We start from the raw sequence: 19671 nt of genomic DNA on the forward strand, positions 1-19671 counted from the left end.
GGTATGTCTGGAATGGGGCGTTCTAGACTAATAGATCATTTCCCTAAACTCAATAAAATTAGTTGAAAATTTAAATATTTTCATACTTTTTGTTCCTACAAATCTTCCTACCCAATTAAATAATAACATGTGTCATATTTAATGTTCATTTAATGATATTTTAGTATACTAAAATGACACATGTCATCATTTAATTGGGTATTAAGATTTGTAGGAACAAAAATAGAAGGATATTTAATTTCTCTATTTTTATTAAGATAAATTAAATATCTTTCTACATTTTGTTTCTACCAATCCTCAATCCATTTAAATGATGATATGTGTAATATTAGTATCTCAAAATATCATTAAATGAACATTAAATATTACATATGTCAACATTTTATTAGGTAAGAGGATGTATAGAAACAAAAAGTAGAATGATATTTAATTTCTGATTAAATACTTTTCTGGTGTTCTTTTTTTGTTAATATCTCGTAAGTTAATCGCCCCAAACTCAAGCAACTCGTTAGAGCATCTACTACAAAATACGTAGTAGTTTTTTCGGTGGATTTTTCCATGTAAAATCTTAAAAATAAAAAATTCTTTTTATCTAAAACATATGAAAGCTTTTTAATTCGTTTTTTATGGGTCCACTAATTTTGTTTTTATAATTTTATTATGGTTTTTATATGTTATCTTTTTATAATTGTTTAAAATCCATAACACCCACCAAATTATTGAAAAAGTTAAGAGCTTCTTATTTAGTGAGATCCTTAAAAAGCTACTTCAATTAAAAAAAAATTCAAATTTTAAGAATTTTCTCATTTTGAAAAAACATCCAAAAAACCCATGTATGCCTAAATTGCTTTGCTAAATCTTAACATTTTATACCCATAGTGGTTAAGGTATATAAAAGTTATAATAGGAAGATCGAACACTCGTCAATTAGCAACTAAAGTGAATATTGATTACGTCTTAGCTTCAGTTCAAACCAATCAATGGATATTCCAATGTAAAGTCTTCCAATAGCAGAAGTCTCATTTTCATGAAAGATTCTGTCAATTGTCACCAACTATGAAAACGAAAACATTATATCATGTAATAGCTAGTGTTCAAGATTAATTATAGTTGAATACATGAATCTTCATAGAACTATAATTATATTAAAAAACCTACCATTCATAATACAAGTAGTACGTAGAAAATCAATATTACAATTAGTGGTCCTACATAGTCGACTATGGGTCTTCAATTATTGTATGTAAACGTGTGCGGGACGTCTTTATAAGATCAATCAAAAAGATGTTTTATGAATATGTCGTTTCCAATTCAATAGAAGTCATACGTAATTACTATTTTTGTGATGAATAAAAGATATAAAATAAGGCGCAAGAGAAAACAAACATAAAAGACGATATATATATATATATATATATATATATATATATATATATATATATATATATATATATATATATATATATATATATATATATATATATATATATATATATATATATATATATATATATATATATATATATATATATATATAGAGAGAGAGAGAGAGAGAGAGAGAGAGAGAGAGTTAGGTTCATGTGAGACGGCCTAATTTTATGAGACCGTGAGAAACATTTTTTTTATTTTTTTTATTTTATTTTTTATTTTTTTAGTTAATTCAAGTTCCGAAAATAATATTTAAAAAAAGAATTTTTAGATTTTTCCATTTATTTTGCATTTTAAAATTATTTTTTAGAATATGTACAGTGTAATATTCTATTAGAATATTTCACGTATTTTTCAAATAAAATGGAATTTATTTTTATTTATTTATTTTTTTAGTTAATTCAAGTTCCGAAAATAATATTTAAAAAAAGAATTTTTAGATTTTTCCATTTATTCTGCATTTTAAAATTATTTTTTAGAATATGTCAGTGTAATATTCTATTAGAATATTTCACGTATTTTAAAAAAAATGATTTTATTTTTTATTTTTTTTAGTTAATTCAAGTTCCGAAAATAATATTTAAAAAAAGAATTTTTGGATTTTTCCATTTATTTTGCATTTTAAAATTATTTTTACATTTGGTCTCACGGACTTACAAAATTAGAATGGTCTCAAATGAACCTGAATCTATATATATATATATATATATATATATATATATATATATATATATATATATATATATATATATATATATATATATATATATAGGACTTGGTTAAAGTGTTTTTTACATTTATTGTGTGCTAAAATGCACCAACAGGAATTTAGTAAAATTATATTATTATTTAATTAAATAATGATAGATATTAAATGGTTTCCATAATTGTATGTATATTAAATGATATCCATAATTATAATTTTCTTTTTATGGAAATTAATTAAATTCGTCATTAATGTCAACAATAACATTCTTTCATAATGAATTCGTATCTAGGTTTTTATGTCAGCAATAACATTATTTCAGGACTCACTCAGTTAAAATACAATAAAGTTGTATGGAATATGAAGAATGAGGGTGTATTCTAGTAGAATATATACTCTCGTTCTCCTATAATATACTCTTATTATTTTATATACGAATTTATTCTGAAAAAATATTATTATTGACATTAATGACGAATTAAATTAGTTTCTCTAAAAAGGAATTATAAATATGGATATCATTTAATATACATTTAATGTTTACTCAATTTTTATTGGTGCATTCTAGCACACAATAGATGTGAGAAACATTTGAACCTACCTCTCTCTCTCTCTCTCTCTATATATATATATATATATATATATATATATATATATATATATATATATATATATATATATATATATATATATATATATATATATAGGGAAGAGTTATATGGAAAATGAATGATTAGGGCAACACATATTTGAACCAATGAAAACATGACAACACATCACTTTCACAATAACTTCCACAATACATTACTTGTGAAGAAAGAAATGGACACGTGTCATTTGATTATTGGTTCTGGTAGATGTTGCCCTAGTTATTTGTTTTTCATAGAACTCATTCATATATATATATATATATATATATATATATATATATATATATATATATATATATATATATATATATATATATATATATATATAGGGAAAACCTTATAAAAACCCAACATATTTTCATCAAAGTCTTAAAAAAACCACTATTTTATTTATTTGTACATTAAAACCTTTATATTTTTTTAAAATGTATCATTTAAGGCATCGAGCTCGGTATACCTTAGATAGCCGAAAATGCTAGGTAATCGATTCTTAACGTTTTGAATTGTTACAATTCATTAGATTAAAAAATTTTTAAAAAAATATGAGGGTTTATATAAACTAAAAAAATAATATAATGGTTTTCTTAATCCTCTCATGAAAATGTATTAGGTTTTTCTAAGGTCAAAAAACCTTAAGAATTTATGAAAATGTAATGGTTTAGTGCATTAAAAAATAAAATAATGGTTTTTTTAAATATTTGATAATAATACGTTGGGTTTTTCTGAAGTTTTCCCATATATATACTAGCCGTTTACCCGCGCCAAGCGACGGGTGCGATTAACTTTCTTTCAGAAATTAGTTTGCCCTAAAAAAAAAAATACAAAATCGGTAAATAAATAGACCTGATGAACCAAACGCAAAAATGACTTCTTATTGCTGGACGGTGGAGGTTTAGGTGATAATCACAGATGGAGAGGCACTGATTTGGATGTGTCTTCAATTTTATATGAACAATGAAGATAATCTGCCGAGATATGGGGAAACAGCGAGATAAAGAATGAGTCAGGTCAAAACAATAACACCTTAATAACAAGGGCGATAAGATTCATTTGAAACAATAATGCCCAATTCAACTCATTCAAGAAGTCAGATTTGATCTAACCGATTCATTTGATTTTGACAAATTTAAAAGCTGAAATTGAGAAAAGGTTGGTTTAACATTTGTTGACTGATTCACGGATAAGATATGATTACATAAACTTGTTGTATATTATGTTTTAAGGATTGTACCATGTTGACTCATTCTAGTCAAAGAATATGATTTTTTTAAAATTTAAATCATCTACATCGGGTAAGATAAGGATGTAGGTTTGAATGTTTCAATATTAATTTTACATTTGTACTTAATACATTGTATTTTGTAATTTGTTGATAAATGTTTGTACATTCAGCTGAAAGGTTTGGACGTCTTAAATCTATTTTTAGAAATAGTAAGGTTTGTATAATAAGATAGTATATATATATATATATATATATATATATATATATATATATATATATATATATATATATATAGGTTAATACGAAAATATATATATCATGCAAAAATGCGAGAACCATTCAATTTTTGACACATGTATTTTGTAATTTATATTATTTTCTAATATTTAAAGGGTATACTTGTAAATATATATTTTTTGAATGTATTTATCAGCTATTGTGGATAATCAAATTTGAAATTTGAATTCAGTTGGTAACTTCTTACTCTACGTAGTGGACCAATTTAGTTTTTAACGTTCGGTTGACTCAAATTAGAATTGATCGATTGCAGTTTCGGTTTTTATTCGATGTTTGCGTTTAAAGCTATATTGGATGCCCGTTCAAATAAAAAAAAAAAGTTTAATTCGCAAAAGGAAAAAAAAGAATAGACTGCGAAAGGAATTAGAACGAAAAATGAATTTGATAACGGAAGATCCATCGAATGCAAATCTTATAACTCTTTAGTTTTTTTGATAACGGAAGAAGATGTGGAGCTGTTGGATATATAAGAAGTAATTGTAATCAAAAGAAATAATTGTAGTTTTTGAATATTGTTTTGGGTTGTCAATCAGATTTATTGTTTCTGATATTGGCGGTTATGGAGGCTTAGATAATACTTTTACTTTATATTAGATAATCATTAGAATCGTTCAAATAGAAGATATTATCTTAGACTAGAGGGTGTTGTCTGCGGTTTGGAACCGCGCTCGTGCCACGTGGGACAGAAACACCGCCCCCAGGGTGCGGTTTGGGGCGGTCGAGACTGCACTGCGGCCTTTGAAGACCGCGCTTTGTGATTGGCTGTTCCTTTCTTGACCGTTCAAAGATTCGTTCCATTTAATTTTTTTTTTTTTTTTTTTTAAACCTTTTACTCCATCTATATATACATATCTTATCATTTTTACATTTACACAACCTTTAAACACATATCAATACAATCATTTTATCCAATTTTTTTTGAAAAAATGTCTTCTTCCAAAAGACCTAGCAAAGAAAAAACACCAGTCAGAAACACCAACACCCCAATACCTTCATTTGATCAACCGATTTTCTCACCTCCGTATTACCACTATGGCGGTATGTTTCCTTCTTTTCCACAATGACCAGGGCAACCACATCCACAAACACCACCTTCTTTTCCACAACCCGACCCGGATTTTAATCAATTTGATTTTTTGTCCTAACCCGAGTTTGTGCAACAAACACAAACACAACCAGAAACGGTCGTTTCTGATTCTGAACCGGAATTCGTTACAGAAACTCAGCCTACTCGAGCAACAAATAAAAGAAAAGAGAAGGCGGAGGCTAGATGTTAGGAACCTTTGGAAGCGTTGGTGTTGGCACAATCTTGGATCGATATTTCAGAAGATGCGATGGTTGGAAAAGACCAAAAGCATGACCGCTTTTGGATTCACGTTTTACACAGGTTCCATAAAGGAATGAACCATGGAGAATACCGTTCAAAACATCAAGTGTACTCCAAATGGGGGAAGATGAACAAGGAAGTCATGTTGTTTAATGACTTGTGGAATAACATGAAACGTCAGAAAGTGATGAAGTCATTTTGAAGAAAGCCTTGAAAGTGTATCAAAAAGAAAATCTGAAGGCTTTCAAGTTTCTTGAAGTTTGGAATTTTTTGAAAGATAACAGGAAATGGCTGAGTAGCAAAACATCTGACCAACATATCGACAGTGGGTCAAAACGCAGCAGAACATCTGAGTCCGATCACACTACATCAGATGCTCGTGTTCAGTTTGATCTGAATGAAGATGAACCTGTTCCAGTTTCACCACCTTCCCGACCATTGGGAAGAGACAAATCAAAAAGCAAAGGCAAAGGCAAAGCGTCGGATTCAGATGATTTGAAAGAAATGGGAACCGACATGAAGGATATAAAAGAGAGAATGGACAAGATTTTGAAAATTGCTTCTGAAAGAGAGCTTCGGAAACAAAGGGAGAGCGACATGCGAATACTAGCAATGGACACGTCGAATATGACCGGGGCCGAGCTTGAAGTGATTTTGGCGATGAAGGAGGAAGTGAAAAACCGTTACATGAATCGTGGCTAATTTCTAGTTTTTTTTTTCAAGTTTTTAATGGTTTCTAGTGTGTTTTTTTAAAGTTGTTGGTTTTTTGTTTCTACTTTGTTTTTCTAAATTTTTAGGGTTTTTTTTTTTTTTTTTTTTTTTTTTTTTTTTTTTTTTTTTTTTAAATTAAGTAATGTATGGTATTTGTATTTTTAATTAATGAACTATTATGTTTTTAAAATTATGTTTTTTTTTATTAAAAAATAAGTTTTATTAAATTAAAATAGTTAACCAAAAAAAACAAAAAAAAAAATAAAACTAGAACTGTGGCACCACACCCTTGGTGTGGCAAGAAACCACACTTAAGTGGTAAAATCCGACGTGACGCTTACGTGGCGAGGGAGGGAGTGCTGTTTCGGTGGCACCACTCCCTCCAGCCTTATTTTCAATGACTCTTTTTATGTTATGTCTAATAATGACGGTTATATTTTGCATCATACTATCGATATATTCGGTGCAATGTATAATGTTGGAAATATAATCAGTAATAAATATATTTTGGTATCCTTCAATTGTTAGATTATATTCTAATTACAATGACACTGTTTATATTATAACTAACTATATATTTTTTTCTTATTAATAATTTTATTAATTAATTTATTAAAATATAATATTTTAAAATTATTTGTATTGATGGATATATTATTATTCGAGAGAAGGGTAAATTTGTCCATTTTTCTCCTGCACTAATCTTTTATATTTTGTGTAAATCCTTTTAAAAGTGAAATAAGTAATGTAGTATTATAAAAGGACCAAATCATCAACTTAATATAAAATTAATAAAATAAGTGAAATTAAGAAAATTTGCCCTTTTTTTTAATCAGAAATTTATGATATTCGAATATTTAGGTTTTTTTTTTATTTTTTTCAATTTATTTTTATTAATTTTTGTTTATTTTGTATTTTTTTTTTGTTCTTTTGATATCAAATTAATAGATTACCTTTAAAAAGTGTAATTTCCTCCATTTTGCCCCTGCATCACTTTTTTATTCATTTTTGTTTATTTTGTATATTTTTTTTGTCCGTTTGATAGTTAATGAGTACAATACTTGTATTAAGGGCATTTTGGTCCATTTTACAACTGCATTGTGCTTTTATATTGGATAATGATCTTTTTTTACAACATAAAGGTATAAAAATTTCATGTTTGTACATATTGCTCCTGCATTAAATCCTTAAAAATGAAGTTCCACAATTTTATCTATCTATAGGTTATACATCACAACACACATGTTAAACCTTTTATTTTATTATACAAAGCTTTTTTTTCAGATTTTGTTTTTGATAAGAAAACATTATGTATTTTGATTGAAGGGCATAATTGTCCTTTTGTAACAGAAACATCATTTTGATAACATAATAATCAAACATTGTAACACATTCAAATATATGAAACTAAAATTGTATGATCAAACAAATATCTGCAAAGATTTACCATAAGTTTACATAAGGAAATCATAATATAAAGTTTTCTACTGATGTTTTTTCAAAGGCATAAGCAATTTGGATGGATTGATGGGGCAGTTTCTTTTATCATGATTGACAAATTCATTACATCTTGTGCATTTTCGTTTAACCTTAAGAGATTTTGCAATTGCTTTTTCTGCAGAGCTTTGCATTCTATTTCTCTTTCCGGAACCTTTAGTTCTTATCTCGCTAGGTGCCTCAATGTCAATTTCATTTGGAATGTGGAGTCCAACAACATTTTCAACAATTTCTTTTATTGGATTTGTATTTGGTTTAGTCACAACATTCTTTTCACACTCAATGCTTAATGTCTTCAAACTTTGTACCAGTTCTTGTAATTTCCCAAGATCATGAGACACCGAATCGACACATTTCTCATAAAAATATGACGCCTCATGCAAAAGATTTGAAGTTTCAGTGTTGCCCACTCCCCATCTATGCAATATCTTTTGATAAGAAACATCCACAATGTTTTTTCTCCATCTATCAAGAATGTATTTTTCCGCTATTTGAAAATGTCATTGTCTAAGAGAACTCTAACACAATGACAACAAAGAATTCCATAAAACTGAAAATGCTCATGAACAGTGTATGGTCATATCTCCTTCATTAAAAAACACCTATAATATTATTCTTTTTTTTTTTTTTTTTATCAAATTTCATTTATAATAAAAATTTAAAAAAATAGAAATAGAAAATAAATATAATGTTAAATAATTTTAAACCTTGAAATGGGGCCTTTCTCCAGTTTTGTGGTTCTTGTAAACTATTGTGCATTCTTGAGTTTCATTCACTATTAACGATGTCTTTTGGAAACATAAAGTGAATGCTTTTTTGATCTCCTTTTGTACTTCAATGAATGCCTCTCTATTTATAAATAGTGGATGCATGGTTTTCAATCTTCAATGGATAATTTGCAAAAATCATATGAGGAGTACTATTTCTTGAAGCTATATCCAATCTTTTTTGTTCATGACGTTGCTTTGCAATAGCAGTGTCAAAGTTAAACATAAAATTCACAAGTAAATTGGATGGGCTAGAGAAAACATTGAAGAAAGAATTTGAACTTTCAGATCGTGATGTTGTCTTCATAAGACCACACATAGGAATATCTCTAAAGCAAGAAGGAATCCATTTGTCTCTCTTATTATACATGTCATCCAACCATTTATTTTCTCTCAATTTGAATTTGTCCAACATTAAGTTCCACTTACTCTCAAATTCTGCTGGTTCAAGATGTATATTCCAAACAATTTTATGTAATTGTTTCTTGAAATCTGTATTTTCAACTACATCTGAACAAATATGCAATTCCAATTATTAAGTTGTTAGTATACAATGTTAAATTTGAAAATTCTATTAACTACATAGTTAATAAGTAAATTACTTTGGCAGGTATTTTGCTCATGATGTGCCACATACATAACCTGTGTCTACATCCCTGAAACTCTTTTGAAATGGACGTACATAAAGCCGGATCCATATCAGACAAAATCATGGAAGGAATTTGTCCATGTGCTTTAAGAAAAGCTCTTAACAACCATGTATATGACTCTATTGTTTCATCCGATAAGAGTCCAGCTTCGACATTGATTGTATTGTCGTGGTTGTTAATGGCAGTGAAAGGAACAAAAATCATATTGTACCTGTAAAGTATCTTATATCATATAACTTAATTTTTAATATAAATATAAATATTATATTGAAATGTACCTGTTGGTTCTGTAAGTTGCATCCATTGAAATCACATCAGAAAACTTAGAGTAATTTTCTTTAGCAGTTTTATCTGTCCAAAACATAACATTTAGTACTTTGTCATCTAGCTTATATTCGAAGTGGAAATTTGGATAATTATCTCTTCGAATTTGCAACTGGTCCACAACACATTGAGCATCATTAGGTCCAACTATATTCATATAATCTCTCCAGAAATTTTTGTAATCAATCTTGGATGCAGTTACATTATCGCAGCCTCCTTTTAGACTTGCTTGTAACTTGTGTGCTTTTGTAGCTCCAATGTTTAAAGTAGAAGCTTTCACAATAAGTTCTTGATCACAAATTGTAAGCTTATGGATTTTACTACAAATGCTTTGTTGATCAAAATCATTAAGTGGGTGATTATGTACTGCTTGAAATTTGTATACTGTAAAAGTATCACTTTTATGATCTCTATGATAACCTATCATTGCCATGCATCCTGTTACCTTATGATAACTTTTTCTTTCTTTCTTTTTCAGACCTCTTGATGTCAACGTGTCAATACTTTTATTTTCCTTGGTTGACCATACTTGTTGCACCTTATATGTTTTTTTTCGCAGAGTATAATCTCCATAATAAGTTGAAGTTCCCATTCTAATTCCAAAGCCAACAGCTTTCCCATACTTTCGGTACATTTCAATTGCTTCATTCAATGATGGAAAAGAATCTTTTTCCTTAGGAATCAATTCTTTTGCAACATTTAGATGATATAAATCGTCTCATTCAGGATAAATTTGTTTTGTTTATATATGAAATTTGCAGTTATTCTAATAAAATATATTAATTTAATATTAAGGTTGAATGCTTGCCTGAATAATATGTGATTAATGTTTCTGATTGATCACCTAAACAAATATTGTATGATTCTGATTCATCAATGCTGAAATCAATTGATGATTGTATTTCTTTTCCAGCAGTTGGAACATAAATATCGACTCCATCTCCATAAAAAAATTCTGCGAAAAAAAATTATGCAATGTTATTGAACATAAATATCGTATCTGTTTGTATGTAATCATCAATATATTATTTAATTGAACACTGAGTTAAAATAAGTATGCAGTTTTTTTGTAATAAAACTCTATATTAATGTTTGATATTAATTCACAGAAGATCAATTGAAGTTAAAACAGATTGAAAACTTGTCTGCATCTTTGAATACACTTCCCGAGTTTTCAATTGCTACGTTTTGATAATCAGTTGTTGTCGATGTAAGAATATCTTCTTGAAAATTCAACTTTTTTCTTTCACTAAGATTTTTTTAGAGTATTTCGATTCATCAAGATTCGGTTAAATTGAATTGGCGAATCATGGATATGTTGGTTAATAGCCTTATTAACGGTTAATATGTTTGCAGTTTATGATGAAGTAGTTATTAGTACGAATTCATAGAAAACGTGCATTACAATACTTTTTAAATGACATTTATACCCTTTATAATTTAATTTAATGATATAATAATAATAATAATAAAGGTTAATGATGTGTCATTTTCTGATTGGTTATTGTATTTTCGCATCTTTTATGTATTTTTGCAATAACCTACCCATATATATATATATATATATATATATATATATATATATATATATATATATATATATATATATATATATATAATCTAAAAATAATTTTAAAATGCAAAATAACAATAAAAATCCAAATTTTTTTAATTATTATTTTCGTCACTTTAATTACCTAAAAAAAATTTCCATTTTTGTTGAAAAATACGTGAAATATTTTAATAGAATATTACACTGTAAATATTCTAATGTGATTTTTAGAATGTTAGAATATTCTACTAGATTTGTCATATATATAAAATATTTTAATAAAAAATGTAAAAAAAAGGTATGTTTTATTTATTTTTATTTTTTTGAAAATATAAATGACGAAATAATATTTGAAAACTTTTTTCGAAAATTTTCAGTTATTTTGCAGTTTAAAAATGTTTTTTTTATCTATAAAATGAGTGGTTGGGTTTGCGTCTCATGGTCTCACAAAATTAGGTCGTCTCACATGAACCTAACCCTAATATATATATATATATATATATATATATATATATATATATATATATATATATATATATATATATATATATATATATATATATATATATATATATATATATATATATATATATATAGGGTACAGTTCGAACAACAAATAAAGTGAGAATGTGAGAACACTACTTTAGATTATTATTTTGTTATGAATTTTGTATATATACATTTTAATCATCATTCGTCAATGATTATATGAATAATCATACATTAATATTCACATTAGAATTTACTAAATTAATACTCATATATAAAATTTGTAGTAGAACACTAAAATAATATTTACTAAATAATACACATATATAAAATTTATAGTAGGGTGAAAGTGGGATAGATCTGATCCCACATCGGCTGGGAAGGAGAACTAAGCATTCCTTATAAGGGGTGTGGATACCCTCCCTATCATAACGCGTTTTAAAGCCGTGAGGGCAGCAGATCCCATAAGAACTCTGCAGTTAAGCGTGCTCGGGTGGGAGTAGTACCAGGATGGGTGACCCCCTGGGAAGTCCTCGTGCCGAGTGGCCCAAAGTGGACAATATTGTGATACGTGCCAGAGGGGGGTAACGTTATTGTCTGATCCCGCCTCCTATTACTTCCAATTACATACGTCCAAAAAATCATCTACCAGATCCTTCCCCACCGCTTATCTTATCCAATAAGTTGCTCATCCTTTCTCACTCTTCTCTCAACTGTTCGTCACTAACACCTATCTCCATCGATCCACCACCTCACCTGTCCTATGAATTCCCTTCATATGTCTTCTTCATAAACGGTGGGTTCCTTCATACGTCTTTTTAAAAAATGGTGGGTTTAGATACTAATCGGGACGAAAGAGACATAGAAAGAGACCTGTCCTATGAATTCCCTTCATATGTCTTCTTCATAAACGGTGGGTTCCTTCATACGTCTTCTTAAAAAATGGTGGGTTTAGATACTAATCGGGACGAAAGAGACATAGAAAGAGAGCGAAGCTGAGTACAACGTGTGTTCTTTGCTGTAACAGCCCAAAATCTCAAGTATTGTTAAATTGCATTTTGGGGTGTTTTAAAGGGGAGACTCGGCGAGTTGGAGCCAGACTCGCCGAGTAGGGTCGCAGAGTTGGTCGCGGGTTCGCGACTGGACTCGACGAGTCCAGGTATGGACTCGGCGAGTCGACGCTGTTCAGCGGAAACCCTAGCCGTTTCGTATGGGGTCGTATATAAGGGTTGTTATGTCGTCATTTCACGATTTTGGATCGATTGGGAAGAACCCTAGGCGACTGGAGCGGCTAGAGCAAGGATTGAAGATCAATGGTGATTTGAGGAAGTTATTGTCCAAGAAGGAGAAGGTTTTGGCTAATGGGACAGCAAGGGAATCACGTTTTGAGGCTTGGGGACACTGAGGGTGCATGATTCAGGTAACCTTTCGGATTATTTTCTGTGATGTGAATGTGTGCATGGATTTAGGGTTTGTGAAACCCATTTGGAGATTTGACGGATTGTTGTGTCGTTACCCAATGTTTATAACCTTGTATTAGGACCCTTAGAGGTCCAGAAGGTCCCATGTTTGGTTATTCGGGAATATATGTATCTCAGGAAGCAGTTTGATCGACTGCATGGCGTGGACTCGCCGAGTCGGATGATCAGACTCGGCGAGTAGCTTGAAGATTCACTGGGACTCGCCGAGTTGTTCTTCAGACTCGGCGAGTGGAGTCGGGGTGGCCCCGCGATTCTTCCAGGAGTGACTCGTCGAGTCAAAGAGGATACTCGACGAGTAGAAGGGGAATCTTAGAGGATTGAAGGACGACCAGACTCGCCGAGTCGCCAGGGAACTCGCCGAGTCCAGTCGAGCTGACAATGGACTGTTGACCAGAGTTGACCTGTGTGTAACGTTGTAGGGTCAGTTAGCGTGGGAGATAGAAGTATTAAAAAGAGATATATGGTGAGACAGGGAGCTTGTAGCTCGGAGGATCAAGTGCAAGAGATTTCAGGAGTTGCTATCTTCCAGTGTCCGCGAGGTGAGTCTTCTCACTATACCTCACCCGGAAGGGTTTGATTGTGTGACCGGAAGGTCGAGTATGTTATGTGTTATGTTTATATGCTATAAATGGAAAGTTAGCTGCTACGCGTGATATACATGCTTATATATGGGCCGGAAGGCAAGGTATTATGTGACAGAAAGGTCAGGTATGATATATGATATATGTGCTTTATGTGTTAGAGTATTTGTATTATGTGTTATATATGTGTATGGGCCGGAAGGCAATTATCTTATGGGCCGGAAGGCGATATATATTATGGGCCGGAAGGCGATACTATTACGGGCCGGAAGGCAATGTTATGTGGACTGAAAGGTCCGGGCCGGAAGGCATATGTGCGTAAGGTATATTGGGGAACTCACTAAGCTTCGTGCTTACGTCGTTTATGTTACGTTGTTTCAGGTTCTTACAGTAACGCGGGATGGCAACGGTTCGATTGTACACACCGAAGAAAGAATTATGTCTTGGAGGATCCTGGTCTTCTATTATAATGAATATGAAACTACGTTTTGTAATTCGAATGTGAATAAGATTTTAAACAAGTGTTTTTAATATTAAATTGATTAATTAAATGAAAATTTTGTTTTTGGAAATCTTGGTGTTACATTTGCCAGTTGGCGTCTTTTCCTAAACTTTTCTCTCATATTCCCGCTCAAAATTGATACAAATAGATGAAGATTTTCCAACTAAGAATGCTATAAATCAGAAATTGTATTAGGAACATAATTTTGATAGCAATCTCCTTCCTTAAAATCAGCACTGATTATTTTGGATTCCATTCAATTTGACATAACTTAATCCCTATGTACCTTAAATCTTCGCAAATCACCGCCTCCCAACCTCCTTTGATTATGTTCCTTCTTCTTATTTTAAATCTCTCTCTCTCTCTCTCTCTCTCTCTCTCTCTCTCTCTCTCTTATTTTGCATCTAAAAACAACTCGATCTATTCTGCCTAATTTCACCATCATCGCTCATATCTCTTTTTTTGTGTGAGACAACCAACCAACCATCGTACCTCTAAGACAACATCACCACCATCATTGATTATCTCATTCTCTCTCTCTCTCTCTCTCTCTCTCTAAACTACCGCCATTGTTTCTATCTTCAGAATCACCACCATATCCAACTATAAGGTAATATTGGATTTGGATTTGGATTTTCATCAAAAAAAGATTAATTCAAAGGTTCGATCTGCCACTTGCTTCACTCTCTAAGTAAATCCTAGCATCTGCTGTTGATCTCTCGAAATTCGTTTACAATCACCATTGATTTTATAAATGGCTTAGTTACAGGTTTGATCAAGAACATAAATAAGATTAATGTTTGTATATTTATCAGTCAGATTCATATTTCTATTAACAAAATTTTGAAGATTTGTTTTATGTAAACAAAATTGTTTATAAGTGACAGAGCCGAAATCCTCATGAGGGTTGTCTTTAATCTATCTTTCTATCTCTACTTCTTTATTTCTCTCTCTCTCTCTCTCTCTATATATATATATATATATATATATATATATATATATATATACACTAGGCGAATGTCTGCGCGTTGCGCATAAACACCTATATAGTTGAAATCTTTACAAATATATGTTTTTTTAAATATAACAATAACATTGTTGGTAATTTGATATAATAATTCGTATACTAAATTGATATAATATATTGATTATTTTGAATTAGATGATAATATATACATCTATTATAATTGTATAATCTCAACTGTTTGAATGACTTCTACCCGCGAGTTACTCATGAATAAAATTAAATATAATATATGACTTAATGTTATTTATAGTTCTAGTTATTGTTAATTAATTTTTTATAATTTATTTTCTTAACATTTAAATTTCTATCATTATAATTATTTAAAACATCAGACATTGTTTTTTATTTTTTATTTTAAAGGTAACAATAATCATTTATATAGAGTTGTTTTTAACTGTTGTTATTGTAAGTTATTTTAAGCTACTTATTTTAAATCTTTTAACGATTATACAAATATCTTTAGGAAATATTTTAGTTAAATTGATATTATAATTTAGTTTTTGCATTTAACACTACAGTTTATCACTTTTAACTATTCACAAAATATTCATTGAGTTTTTTAAGCGGAACTGAAGCTTATATTTAAGTTGACACTAAAATGTTATATTTAAATTAATAGTTTAAGTTTTTATCCAAACTGTTCCAAAGTTGTAGCTTTAAATTGATAACTGTTTACATACAACAACATATTAAATCTAATAAGTTAAGTATAATATCTTAAAAGTTAAAGATAACTTTATAAGTAGTAGTAAAAATATTATTTTAAAATTAAATTTAGTTTATTTATGATTACACTTTAGGTTTGATATTTATTTAGCCTTATTAACCAAATTATAATCATTATTAGAAAGACACTACAATTTATCACTTTTAAATATTTACAAAATATTATTTGGGTTGTTTAAGTAAAACAAAAATTTATATTTAAGTTGGTCGTGTAATGTTATATTTAACTTTATAATCTAAATATTTTATACAGCCTGTTCAAAAGTTATAACTTTAAAATGATAATGGTTTACATTCAACAATATATTAAAAATAATAAATTAAGTATCATATGTAAAAAGTTAAAAAACATAACTTTATCAATAGAAGTAAAAATATATTCTTTTAATATAGAAATTTAGTTTATATATGATTAAACTTTACGCTTGATATTTATTTAATCTTATTAACCAACTTATAATCATTATTAGAAAGAAATTGAAAAGTCATGGAAGTTTCAAATGAATGTGGTGAAAAGAAAAATGAATGAGAGTTTCAAATGATTGCGGTGAAAGAAAAAAATATTTCCTTTATAATATACTAGGTGTAACCTCGCGCGTTGCATAAGAATGCATTTATGTGGTTAAAATAATTATGGAAAAATTGAAATATGTTGAAATTTATGTTTTTAGTCATGTTTTGGGCATTAACTGAATTATTAAATAACATACAAATCCATCAACGTATATTTTGATACTATCTAATATAGTCCATACCTTATACACTTTACTTTTACTTTTATAATATCCAATATATATTATAAGTTTTTGTATAACATTAATATATCTACTTTTCTTATGTCCGATAATTTTTTTGGACAAAATAAGAATAAGTTGTTTTGAATGAGCTATTAATAAACAATATTGAACTAATAAACTTTGTATTACACTATTTATATTACACCAAAACATCCAAGGTTTCATATATGAACTTTCAAATATTAAACATTGAAATTAAGAATGAAGCCATATAAAATATATCATTATACATAAATGTCATCAAGAGTTTTAAAATAAGTGGATTATTTATCATGATATTTAATTTTAGTTACATATTTTACAAGGCGTACGTTTGACTTTATGTTAATGCGTCAAGAATCATCTTCCATAATTTGGACCTAAAAAATTAAGGTAAATAGGAATATAAAATAGATATTATTAAGCATTAATATAAATAATTAAAAAGAGTATATGGATCTCCTATAACCGGTTAAAAACAACATACCTCTCTAGTGATATCGATTCCTATGTGAAATTGAAGTAGTCATTCTACGTACACCTTGCTTTCTAATTACATAAACAAATGTGACTAACCAAACATCAAAATGTTGTCTGTATGTAGGAAAAATATTTTAGTTAACTAACAAATTAAATAATATAAGTTTAAAAGTTCAGAGTTTCAAAACATTAATATTTTTATTAATCAATCAATTAAGTAACACATGTTAAAATTTTTACAATCATTATTAAAAAGCATTTGAAATATTAGATCTAAAATGAATTTTGGTTGAAGTGTTTTGACATATATATATATATATATATATATATATATATATCTATATATATATATATATATATATATATATATATATAGAGAGAGAGAGAGAGAGAGAGAGAGATGGAAAGTATAACATATATATATATATATATATATATATATATATATATATATATATATATATATATATATATAGAGAGAGAGAGAGAGAGAGAGAGAGATGGAAAGTATAACATATGTATGAGTTTTAATTAATTATCTTTTTGAAACGGTACAATTAAAAAACAAAAAAAACATATTTAAAATATTTAATTAAATATTTTGGACATCACCCTATATAACATATGATCAATATATTAATGATTAAACCACAATATACAACGATTGTTTTACAATAATCCAAAAACGAAGAACATATAAAAACGAATTAGTATAACAAAATTACAAATTAAAAGCTCTGATATAATAGCATATCTCCAAAAGTGGTCACAAGACCTCAACCCAATACAAAAACCTTTAAGTTTGATTTCTTTCTAAAATTTGTATATGATTTGTATGCATGTCTTCTTAAAACATTGGCCTTTTTATAGTAAACTTTTCACTAAATGCTAATTCAACATAATATAAGTTATAAAACTTTTGAGTGTTAAATCATAATTAAGAATACTTTTGAGTTCCATTAGTTAAAAAATGGGGTTTCAAATGAATGTGGTTTGAGGAAGTTAAAAAGGGGGTTTCAAATGTATGAGATTCAAGAAAAAATGCTAGTTTTATAAGTATGTAAGACTAGGCAAATGTCCGCGCGTTGCGCAAAAAGACCTATATAGTTGAAATCTTTACAAATATATGTTTTTTTTAAATAGAAAAATAACATTGTTGTTAAATTTGATATAATAACTTGTATACTAAATGGATATAATATATTGACTATTTTGAATTATATGATAATATATACATCTATTATAATTGCATAATATCAATCGTTTGAATGACTTCTATCTGCGAGTTACTCATTAATAAATTAAATATAATATATGGTTTAATGTTTTTATAGTTTTTGTTATGGTTATGTAACATCCCGTTTAAAATAGAGTAATTAACTAATGGATCTGAAACCCCGAGAAGTAATTTTATTATTATTTTATATTATTATTGCCTCAAAAATCAAGTAATAATTATTGGAATGTTAGTTTCGGGGGATAAAGTGTAGTTAAGGGACTTATTTGGAAAGGGTTTGAAAGAAGAGGGGCTGTTTGGTATCATTTGGACCTAGTATAAAAGAATTTATGGAAACAAGGGTTAAAGAGTAAATATTGGACTTAATTTGAAAAGAGTTCGCCATGGAAGGTCCATTTGGTAATGTTTGGATTTAATTTGAAAGAAAAGGAAGAAGGAGGGACCAAATATGGTAATAAGGGGGAAAAGTTTTGTGAGGAGGGTATATAGTCTAAAACCCGTCACCATGTGCATCTAACCCTAAACCTAGCTTGCGGGAGCCACCACCTTAAGCTCCAGCCTCCATCGCCATAACCTCCCTCCGCTGTCAAGGTCATGAACCACCAGGACGTTACCGCCATGATTGTTGTCAGCGATTTAGGGTTCGACAAGTCAGAAAGTTTGGATGTCAGGCTATTGAAGGTTAAATGTGTGAAGCCGCCATCGCCGCAGCCCACTTCCGTTGAAGACGATGCTGTTGTTGGTGTTTCCCGACTACCCTCACTTCTCTTCCACCCCATAGCCGTCGTGTGCCACCGCTCGAATGCTTTCATTGCTGCTCTGCCGATGATAAGATCGATAACCGCCAATTCAAAGACCGACGACTGCATCATGGTCGTTACTGTGACGAGCAGGACAACCCATTACCGTGACTGACGTTCTCTCTCTCTCTCTCTCTCTCTCTCCATTTACGTTGGGCCGCTGATTGCATCCGTCACCACCAGCCACAGCGGAGGGTGGTTGTGTGCGTGCTTTGTATGTACTTAGGTGTGTGTGCACGGCTGTTGTATTTCATTAAGCGAATGTGTGTGTGTGTGTTTTGTGTAAATGGGAAAAAAAGTGAGCCAACACCAGCACCGTGAGGTGGTGGCTAACACCTCTGATCACCTGCCGCCACAATTCGGTTGTATATGTGTGTATTATTTTATGTGAGTGTGTGTGTTTGAGTGTTGTTGTAAAGTTGTAATCTTGTGGAAATAATC

At 29.4% G+C, this 19671-nt stretch overlaps 1 protein-coding gene across 1 annotated transcript; it reads right to left on the reverse strand.

Annotated features, from left to right (window-relative positions):
* Positions 1-7825: 7825 nt before the first annotated feature.
* LOC111892484 (protein FAR1-RELATED SEQUENCE 5-like) lies at positions 7826-19302 on the reverse strand. Its single transcript, XM_023888523.1, has 6 exons — positions 19005-19302; positions 10388-10534; positions 9534-10266; positions 9288-9466; positions 8759-9115; positions 7826-8325 (listed from the first exon to the last, which is right to left on the reverse strand). The coding sequence occupies exons 1-6, from the start codon at positions 19300-19302 to the stop codon at positions 7826-7828; spliced, it is 2214 nt and encodes a 737-aa protein (XP_023744291.1).
* Positions 19303-19671: the final 369 nt, after the last annotated feature.

This window comes from Lactuca sativa, chromosome 5 (assembly GCF_002870075.4).
Source record: "Lactuca sativa cultivar Salinas chromosome 5, Lsat_Salinas_v11, whole genome shotgun sequence".
Taxonomy (NCBI): Eukaryota; Viridiplantae; Streptophyta; class Magnoliopsida; order Asterales; family Asteraceae; genus Lactuca; species Lactuca sativa.

Excerpts from the sequence above, each read along its gene's own strand:
- LOC111892484 (XM_023888523.1), bottom strand. The coding sequence starts at position 19,302 with ATGATGCAGTCGTCGGTCTTTGAATTGGCGGTTATCGATCTTATCATC. Across the intron at positions 10,535-19,004 it reads GACCTTGACAGCGGAGGGAG|AATTTTTTTATGGAGATGGA; the intron begins GTTATGGCGATG and ends TTTTTTTCGCAG. Across the intron at positions 9,467-9,533 it reads GCAACTTACAGAACCAACAG|GTACAATATGATTTTTGTTC; the intron begins GTACATTTCAAT and ends GATACTTTACAG.